Raw genomic sequence first — 10,000 nt, 5'->3', positions numbered from 1 at the left:
ATGGTGGAGGAGAGCGCCTCCTCGGTGCCGTAGCGCGACCAGATGGGCTTCCCCGCCTCGCTCAGCACGAACACGTGCTTCCTGTGCGCCCGCCACGCCTCACTGGTCACGTCCTCCTCCTTGTCCCGCCCCCCTCCGCGCACAGGCTCCGCCCCCTCGGGCTGCTCGGCAACCACCTGACACGCATCGTCATCTGGCCCCTCCTCTTCCTCCTCCTCCTGAGTAAGCCCCTCCTCCTCCTGAGTTAACTCCTCCCCCTCCGCCGGCTCTGGCTCCGCCTCTCCCTCTGTGTCGGCCGTCAAGTCCTCAAACGACTGCGTGTGGACAAACATGGCCGACTGCTGCCCACCAGCACCTGTTCAACACACACACACACACATAATACACACATCACATATCACATATCATAAACACACACGCACAATCACACATCAAACGACTGGGTGTGGACAAACATGGCCGACTGCTGCCCACCTGCACCTGTTCAACACACACACACACACATAATACACACATCACATATCACATATCATAAACACACACGCACAATCACACATCAAACGACTGGGTGTGGACAAACATGGCCGACTGCTGCCCACCTGCACCTGTTCAACACACACACACACACACACACATAATACACACATCACATATCACATATCATAAACATACACGCACAATCACACATCAAACGACTGGGTGTGGACAAACATGGCCGACTGCTGCCCACCAGCACCTGTTCAACACACACACACACACACACACACACACACATCACATTATAAACACGCACACACACACACACATAATACATCACACACACACACACACACACACACACACATGCATGGGCAGCACACTAATGAGGAGGGTGGGGCATGTCTCATGTCATGCTAGATCACATCCTGAGTCTAAGCTTTCAGAAAACATATGGTTCATATAGTTTATATATTAATATACGGCTTATAGATAAATCATAGTTTATATAGTTTATAATATATGGCTTATAGATAAATCATGGTTTATATAGTTGAATCACATTTCTGACACAGAATGACCCTGACAGAACATGTGTTAGAGTGGGTTCTACAGTAGAACATCTGATTGGGATGATTGGGATGTACATCAGAACATGTGTCAGAGAGGGTTCTCCTGATTCTACATAAGAGCTTTGTAAGAGCAAGATGTACGTTAGAACATATGAGAGTGGGTTCTACATTAGAATGTGTGTCAAAGTGAGTTCTTCTGGTTCTCAGATAGTCATGTGTTAGAGTAGGTTCTGCATTAGAACATGTGTTAGAGTAGGTTCTGCATTAGAACATGTGTTAGAGTAGGTTCTGCATTAGAACACGTGTCATAAGGGCTTCCTCTGGTCCTCACCTGGCTCGGTTCCCTCCACCAGCCCGGGGGTTGGGCTGTCGGCCCGGTCCGTGCGCAAGCGTTCCACGGTCAGGCGGTCATTGGACGACTCCACGGTCAGGCCCCAATTGGACGACTCTACGCTGAGGCCGCCATTGGACGACTCTACGCTGAGGCCGCCATTGGACGACTCTACGCTGAGGCCGCCATTGGACGACTCTACGCTGAGGCCGCCATTGGACGACTCCACTGTCAGGCGGTCATTGGACGACTCCACGGTCAGGCCGCCATTGGACGACTCGACGCTGAGGCCGCCATTGGACGACTCCACTGTCAGGCGGTCATTGGACGACTCCACGGTCAGGCCGTCATTGGACGACTCGACGCTGAGGCCGCCATTGGACGACTCCACGGTCACGCGGTCGTTAGGCGACTCCACGGTCAGGCGGTCACTGGACGACTCCCACGGCTGGTTGTGCACATCAGCTGCCATGGCTGCTGCTGCTGCGTCACCTGAGCTATCACCTGTGCAGTGACCGGGGCTATCACCTGTGCCAGCTCACAGCATACCTGGAGACTGACCACACACACACACACACACACACACACACACACACACACACACACACACACACACACACACACACACACACACACACACACACACACACACACACACACACACACACACACACACACACCACAACATGACATTTGATGGCTATGTAAGAGCAAAGAGGCATCTAAACCCCCTGCTAACTGGACAAATACACTAAATCATTAAGTGTGACGCCAGTCACGTGGGCCAGTGTCACACTCACTAGCCCTGCGGTTTGAAGTGTTGTAGAAGTTCGACTTTCTCTGAATCTTAGAGCTGGTCTGTGTGTGTCAACAAAATCAGTGATACAGTAATCTACATGCCACAAATTCACGTGACGTAAAAGGCAAATGCCTAATGCTAAAACCATGAGACTAACTTCTAGCATTTGTTTGCATTCGTTTAACTTTGACTTGTTATTGAACGCACAAGCGTTCGCTCCCGATTCCCGAAGTCGAAATAAGTTGATGATACGTTAGAGATTATTGCCTCTGTAAAGGCGTTAGTATAGTTGAAGGACCTCCAAGGCAATAACAAAAAACAATCATCCGTAAAGGCCTTCGATCCCGAAGCCGGAAGATCAGCAATGAAGAATCTGAGCATAGCTTCAATCTGTGGCTAACGACTAGCATGCAAACGATGTTATCTCGCTAATAGACACTGGCTCTGGTGTAGCCTGCGTTTGAGACACAGGCAAGTCGGAGCCGTCTCTCAGTACCACCTTCTAAAAGACATAAGACGTAAGGTATTGATAACTATACCTCTCACTGGCCCCGGTGATCATGCATTTTGCAATGTTTGGACTTCTCCGGAGTGTACAATGAACTCTGGATCTGTCACACAGGCGACCTCGGTGCACAGGGTTTGCGCTGAATTATGGGGGATGTGGTTCTGAGACTGGCCAGTGTTTTGCGTGCACTTTCCCTGCTACTATAAACTATAAAAACCCTAAATAACTCATAAAAGTGTTGTTTCTATAAATAATTATAGAAAAATAATATAAATAAATAATACATAGATGTGTTTGCTGTTAAAATGTCATTGCAACGCTGATAATTAACCAACTTCCCTCAACCGCATCTCTTTCTCGACTTCACACCTATGGCCTACACCCACAATTGGAACTGTGCCACACAGGAAGCTATTAGACTACCAAAGTCCGTAAACTTTTGATTGTAAACCACCCAGTGTTCACCAATCCTCATCTGCGTGTCTACAGGTTCTGTTGGTAGTTGTGTTTGTGCATTTCTTTTGGTTTCGTGTTTCCTGTTTCAAATGAAAATGCCCAATGCGTAGTCAAAGCAGTGGTTTAACAGCATCGTTTCAAATTATGGAACAAGGTGTTCATCTGCAGAGAAACAGTGGGGAACAGTTTCCTAAAGCTACACAAGAAATCGCAGCCCGCACCTGGCAGACAGGATTCACAAGTCCGGCGACATGTTTGTTCCAACCATTCGTGTAATCAGCTGATTCAACTGAGCTTGTCTGTCAGGTACATCAACTAGGCTAATTAGTGAAATCACCTGTGTTAACAGCAGACAGGGCTTCTACGACTTTGCTGGTGTGTCCAGGTCGCTTGTATTTCCCTCATACTCCACCAGGTGGCGCCACTTGCCTACCACGGCCAGCAGAGGGATAAAGCTTTCATTCATTCACTCAACAGGTGCCTGTGATAGTAGACGGACCGGTATTTCTGAGTCTCTTGAACTTTGTAGCTAACGGAGCGTCGCACTGAAGGATGGTTGCCTACTGGAGACAAGCGGGCTTGAGGTAACATTACTGAGATAGCCTACTTCAGTTTTATTTTGCTACCAAAATGCCTGATTAACAAACCAAGACGCAGGGAATGTCCGAGTGTATAAGCACATTTAAGCCGCGAAGCAAGACAGAATATGTGATTAGTGAGTTTAGTAGGTCAGTAGCCTATATGTGATTAGATTAGTGAGTTTTGTGGGTAAATGGCATTTGTCGAGTAACGACTCCTCGTGTCTCCCTTGTACAGCTATATCCGCTTCTCGGCCATCTGCGCGCAGGTGGTGCGCGAGGCGCTGAAGCCGCAGTTCAAAGCGCTCGCGATGAGGAACGCGGAGGCGAACGTGAAGGTGGTCAAGCGCAAAACCACCTGAACAGCCAGGTAGCGTCGCGGTAAAAACATGCGCTGAATTATTGTTTTAGTGTTGGTAACCGTGACCTAACCTCAGACCTTTGTTCTCACAGGACCAGACCTTTTCTGACTGAAGGCGCCACATGACACTGCTGCCGAACGGTTTAATCCTTTGGTTACAATGTAGGCTAATCTCATTAAAGTGTTGATGAAATTAACAGGCCGAGTCTTCGTGGTGTGTATGGGCTAGCCTACTAGATTCAGAAGAATGGGAGTCACATGAGGGAAATTATGGGAAGTGGCTTCACGCGTGAAGCACTTTGGGCCAACTTCTGTAAAATGGGGTTTGAAGATATAGGCCTACTATATTGATTTTATATATATATATATATATATATATATATATATATATATACACTGTATATATGGCCTAATATGATATAGCCTATGAACACACCCATGGATATAGGGCATTTTTTACTTGGTAGAGAAACCACGTCAGAGAACATGTTTTGGTGTGAATGTGATTCTCCTGGGTTACAAGATAGATACTGAATTTAGGTTAGATTTTGTCAATGTGATGGTGGGAAGGTAGCCTATTTCCACACAGCACCTGGGTGGTGATGCAACTTCCACTCCCTTTGTGTTGCTCCAACGGTGCTCAACTGTTTAAAACACTTTTTATTTTGTCTTTTCACCATTTGAATCACCTTGCCTCCATGCTTGTTCCCTGCAGTACTGCATCACCTGCTAATTGCCTGCAGATGAGGTGATTAGATACAGTAATTCGTATCGCCAGAAGGAAATCTCCACTTTGACCAGACCAAGTCAAGTTTCTTTATATAGCGCCTCTCACACACACAGGTCATTCAATGCGCTTTACATAAACAAAGACATGAGCAGTTGATAAAGCATGGGCAACAGTCATAGATCATAATAAAACAAGAACGCATAAAACACAAGGTAAAATAGGCTACTTTAAAAACAAGAAAACATATAAGACACAAGGTGGAATTAAAAAGGTGGATACAAAACTCAGTTCAGTTAACAGAAAGCATCTGAGAGCAGTTTGGTCTTAAGTCTTGATTTAAAACTGGCTACAGTTGGGGCCTTTTTAATGTACAGTCAGGAGACATTGCATTTACCATTGCATTATGAAAATAATGTATTACGTGTGTAAATGTAATGTAGGACAAAATTATTTACCTTTGCTGTATAAATGTACATTATTCTGACTGCAATTTTTACATTTTTCAGGTGTTTACCACTTTTGATTTCTGAACAAACAAACAGAATCCCCTCTCGTTGCTGATTGGCCCGCCATGGTGGCTGAAACAGGCTCGCACAGTAAGAGTAGCCAGACTAGTATCTCCGTGAGATGAAGCTGAGTTGAGATACAGTCAGGCAGGGACCAGACTAGTATCTCCGTGAGATGAAGCTGAGTTGAGATACACAGTCAGGCAGGGACCAGACTAGTATCTCCGTGAGATGAAGCTGAGTTGAGATACAGTCAGGCAGGGACCAGACTAGTATCTCCGTGAGATGAAGCTGAGTTGAGATACAGTCAGGCAGGGACCAGACTAGTATCTCCGTGAGATGAAGCCGAGTTGAGATACAGTCAGGCAGGGACCAGACTAGTATCTCCGTGAGATGAAGCCGAGTTGAGATACAGTCAGGCAGGGACCAGACTAGTATCTCCGTGAGATGATGCTGAGTTGAGATATACAGTCAGGCAGGGACCAGGCTGCTCGATGGCGTTTTAGGCCCCCAACGCCGTCTTTCAGGCAGTGGTGTCATCGTCGACTTCAAGGCACCTAATTCTAAACTTTATCCTAACCTTAACCCATGCCTAACACCTACTGTGGTAGTCTAGCACAATGGCCCTTGTAATTTAATGGCCCTTGACATAAGTCGCTTTGGATAGAACTTGTCAATTAAATTAATAAATATAAATGTATTTAGTCAGCAGACAACTACCTTATGTTGCCCTGGTTGCACATCACTACATTTTCACGTGAAATTGAAAAGCCCATCATAAGATTTGTGCTTAAAAATGCCCTGACCCCTGTTGTATACTCTGTGGCCACTAGAGGGCAGAAGAGTGCGTGGTCTTTACTGTAAAGTTGCTCAAGTAGTGGCAGCGAAGAGTGTATCGTGTTTCTGCAGTGCCGTATTTGGGGTTAAAACCAGCATGGCGCCATGGTTGTGCCTAAAGGCAGCAGTGTGTGTGTGTGTGTGTGTGTGTGTGAGCTGCAGCTGACGCACTGTTGTGATGTACAGAAACGGTTGTGATGTACAGAAATGCAGGAGGTCTTAAGGCAGCAGTGTGTGTGTGTGTGTGTGTGTGTGTGTGTGTGTGTGTGTGTGTGTGTGTGTGTGTGTGTGTGTGTGTGTGTGTGTGTGTGTGTGTGTGTGTGTGTGTGTGTGTGTGTGTGTGTGTGTGTGTGTGTGTGTGTGTGTGAGAGCTGCAGCTGACGCACTGTTGGGATGTACAGAAACTGTTGTGATGTACAGAAATGCAGGAGGTCTTATCTCTGCCAAGCGGCAGCGGCGGGCACAGCGGGTGCCTCTATCATTGTGCCCAGCGCAAGATATCTAATCTCCACGCAGCACATGCGCCGCACAGGGAGGGGGATGCCAGTCACACACACACACACACACACACACACACACACACACACACTTACCACATCATCAAACCTCACTTTGCTCCAGTGTTCTGTTGTCTGGATCGCACTGTTTCAGTCTCTACCGGTGTCATGTTGTGGGGCTGTACTGTAGTCTAAGTAGATACACTATTCTTCAACTGTGCTTAGCCAACATTTCCCTCAAATATGCCCTGCCTGCCAGCACTCAGAACTGAAACCCAGGAAAAATACAGAACATCCACCCCAGATACATCCACCCCAAATACAGGAGAACATCCACCCCAACCCTGAAACCCAGAAACAAGAGCTCCTCCCTTAACATCCAGCATAATAGCTCTATTACTATTCATACTACATTAATATGAGTATACTAGATCAATATGAGTATACTACATTAATATGTATAAAAAGCCACACACTGTAAAAGACTACTCAGATTTATTTGATACTAGATTTCCATTAAAAAAAAAAAACACAAAGAACAAATTTGGTTTGAGAGAACAGGAAGTAGGACCATGTTTCCAAACGATCAGACAGGGCTTGGACTACAGACCAGGAGCTTGGACTACAGACCAGAGGCTTGGACTAGGCTACTGCAAGTCCAACATGCCCAGTGATGTCTTTTTGAATGCTGGTTGGACAAAATCTATCAACCGCAGTCACGCATAAGCTTTGATACGAAGGGTCACGAAGGTATTCACCTCGTAAAGTCACCCTGAGAAGTCACCCTGTAAAGTCAAACAGTCTAACACAATCAGACTATGAGCGCATTCACATTAACATGTGGTGTTTAGTATGAGCGCATTCACATTAACATGTGGTGTTTAGTATGAGCGCATTCACATTAACATGTGGTGTTTAGTATGAGCGCATTCACATTAACATGTGGTGTTTAGTATGAGCGCATTCACATTAACATGTGGTGTTTAGTATGAGCGCATTCACATTAACATGTGGTGTTTAGTATGAGCGCATTCACATTAACATGTGGTGTTTGAATTATGAAAAACAAACGAGTACTTAATCCTTCATCAAGGCACGAGAGGATCACAGAGGGTGGTGTTTATCTGCCAGTGTATTGCATAGTAAACCTGCAGCTATGATATAGTCTTATGTACTGTACACTAATATGCTTGCTGTATTGTATATATATGTATTGTACACTAATATGCTTGCGCTTGCAGTGGTGCTAAATATATTTTCGGTGGCGGGACACACAGCTAACATATTTTACAGAAGCTTGCAGGTGTGATTGCTACACCCAGTATTCCAAGACAGTAGATTGGTCGGGAGACAGCTGGTCAGGATGGGTCGGGAGACAGCTCTGTTATGTTCTGTTCTAGTATCTGGACCATAACCTGCTCCAGTGGAGGGCAGGAGTTCAGCACAAGTCACCACAGCAATGTACTTGTTTTTTTGTTGCCTGTCCCCGTAAAAAATACAGAAAAACTATGTCCCCGTTTTTTGAAGATAAAACTTGTATGTATTTCAATCAGATTGATAGTGAAACGGTTTCGGTCTCGGAAAATCTGGTTACCTTAGTTAAGAGAGAACCATCTTCGCATCACTGACAACCCAGCTGTGTGCAGGCCTCAAGGTCGACCCTACTGTATAGTACAGGCCTCAAGGTCGACCCTACTGTATAGTACAGGCCTCAAGGTCAACCCTGCTGTGTAGTACAGGCCTCAAGGTCAACCCTGCTGTGTAGTACAGGCCTCAAGGTCAACCTGTGTGTGTGTGTGAGTAGAGAAGCTCAAACACAGCAAGCAGATAGATAACAGATGTGTCAAACAGAACAGCCAGCAAAGCCAAAGGGATCCACCCATGGTGCCCCTCCCCCCCTCCCCCCCACCCCCCCGCCCCTCCCCCACTTCACTAGATGCCCCGCTACACCACCCCTCCCCACCCCATCCACTAGCTGCCCCACTAATGACATTACACAAAGGAATACACAAATCATCAAAAGCACATCCATAACACAGCGCAGTGAGAAGCATTTGACATAAATAGTGATAACAATAATCCTAATAATAATAATAATAATAATAATAATAATAACAAAAAGAGTCTCCAGTCCAAACACACACACATGCGCTGTTTGGAGTGTCCAGTCCAAGCACACACACATGCGCCGTTTGGAGTGTCCAGTCCAAACACACACACACGAGCCGTTTGGTTTGGGTGATAGAGAGGACCTGAGAGAGGACCTGTAAGCTCTACAACAAGACCTGAGGGGCCATCTGAGAGATCTTTCCTGAGGAGTCCAAAGGTTTCAGAAGGTTTTCACTACATATACTGTACACTCACACACTCAGACACACACTCCTCAACACTACACATACGATGCACTCACACACTCAGACACACACTGCTCAACACTACATACGAGACACTCACACACTCAGACACACAGCTCACACACTCAGACAGACGTAGAGAGCCTCAGTAGTAGTAGTGTATCCGCTGCGCTCCTCACTCGTCCACCACCGTCTCTGTCGTCTCCACCACCGTCTCCGTCACGACGACCTTTGACCTTGCGACGCTGGCGCTGGCGTTGGCGGCCGGTTCCTCCTCGGCGTCGTCGTCTCCGCCCCACTCGGCCTCCTCGGCGCTGGCGTCCTGGTACTGCTGGTACTCGGCCACCAGGTCGTTGAGGTTGTTCTCGGCCTCGGAGAACTCGGCCTCGTCCATGCCCTCGCCCGTGTACCAGTGCAGGAAGGCCTTGCGGCGGAACATGAGGCAGAACTGCTCGCCCACGCGCCGGAAGATCTCCTGGATGGCCGTGTTGTTGCCGATGAAGGTGGACGCCATCTTGAGCCCGCGCGGCGGGATGTCGCACACCGCCACCTTCACGTTGTGCGGGATCCAGTCCACGAAGTAGGCGCTGTTCTTCTGCTGCATCGCCAGCATCTGCTCGTCCACCTGCGGGGGGGTGTGTGTGTGTGTGTGTGTGTGTGTGTGTGTGTGTGTGTGAGGATGTGAAGTTAGTGCTCATTTATATCTACATGTCTCTTTGTTATTGGTGTTAGCTAACCTTTCTGTGTTCATGAATGTTTTTTTTGTCTAATCTGCGTAACCTCACTCTCATTGGGCACTGGGCAGTCGAGAGAGTGAGGTTACACAGATTGCACAATGACCTCCACCGTTATCAAACACGTTCTGATACCGCATGGTGCAGTCTACCTCACAGTGATCACAGGATTCATAGTTTACACCCCTGCACACACACACACACACACACACACACACACACACACACGCCTCTTATTTTACCACCACATCCCTGCACAC

The 10,000-nt window shown here is 47.1% G+C and overlaps 3 protein-coding genes across 8 annotated transcripts in view; 1 reads left to right on the top strand and 2 right to left on the bottom strand.

Annotated features, from left to right (window-relative positions):
* The window catches only part of mon1a (MON1 secretory trafficking family member A), a 12,588-nt gene extending 9,758 nt beyond the window's left edge, over positions 1-2,830 (bottom strand). For 3 of the 4 annotated variants that reach the window (XM_062545220.1, XM_062545221.1, XM_062545222.1), the window contains exons 1-4: positions 2,719-2,830; positions 1,381-1,936; positions 687-736; positions 1-305 (exon numbers count right to left, since the gene is read on the bottom strand). The exon at positions 1-305 is cut by the window's left edge and continues 68 nt beyond it. In XM_062545220.1, the coding sequence (XP_062401204.1) occupies positions 1-305; positions 687-736; positions 1,381-1,852 (827 nt within the window). In that variant the 5' untranslated portion in view covers positions 1,853-1,936; positions 2,719-2,830. Of the gene's footprint in view, positions 356-686; positions 737-1,380; positions 1,937-2,718 lie in introns of all 4 variants that reach the window. The other variant, XM_062545223.1, reaches the window with a different exon arrangement.
* Positions 2,831-3,554: 724 nt separating this feature from the next.
* On the top strand, positions 3,555-4,275 carry atp5f1e (ATP synthase F1 subunit epsilon). Its single transcript, XM_062545086.1, has 3 exons — positions 3,555-3,727; positions 3,960-4,091; positions 4,175-4,275. Exons 1-2 carry the CDS (start codon positions 3,696-3,698, stop codon positions 4,081-4,083), a joined length of 156 nt encoding a protein of 51 aa, XP_062401070.1. The 5' UTR covers positions 3,555-3,695; the 3' UTR covers positions 4,084-4,091; positions 4,175-4,275.
* Positions 4,276-8,620: 4,345 nt separating this feature from the next.
* Positions 8,621-10,000, bottom strand: part of tubb1 (tubulin, beta 1 class VI) — a 7,031-nt gene continuing 5,651 nt past the window's right edge. For all 3 annotated transcript variants that reach the window (XM_062545219.1, XM_062545217.1, XM_062545218.1), the window contains one exon: positions 8,621-9,631. In XM_062545219.1, the coding sequence (XP_062401203.1) occupies positions 9,182-9,631 (450 nt within the window). In that variant the 3' untranslated portion in view covers positions 8,621-9,181. The remainder of the gene's footprint in view (positions 9,632-10,000) is intronic.

The sequence above is a fragment of the Sardina pilchardus genome, chromosome 9 (assembly GCF_963854185.1).
Source record: "Sardina pilchardus chromosome 9, fSarPil1.1, whole genome shotgun sequence".
In the NCBI taxonomy this organism is placed as follows: Eukaryota; Metazoa; Chordata; class Actinopteri; order Clupeiformes; family Clupeidae; genus Sardina; species Sardina pilchardus.
Note: the sequence above shows the minus strand (reverse complement) of the source record. Positions and strands in the feature narration are given on the sequence as shown.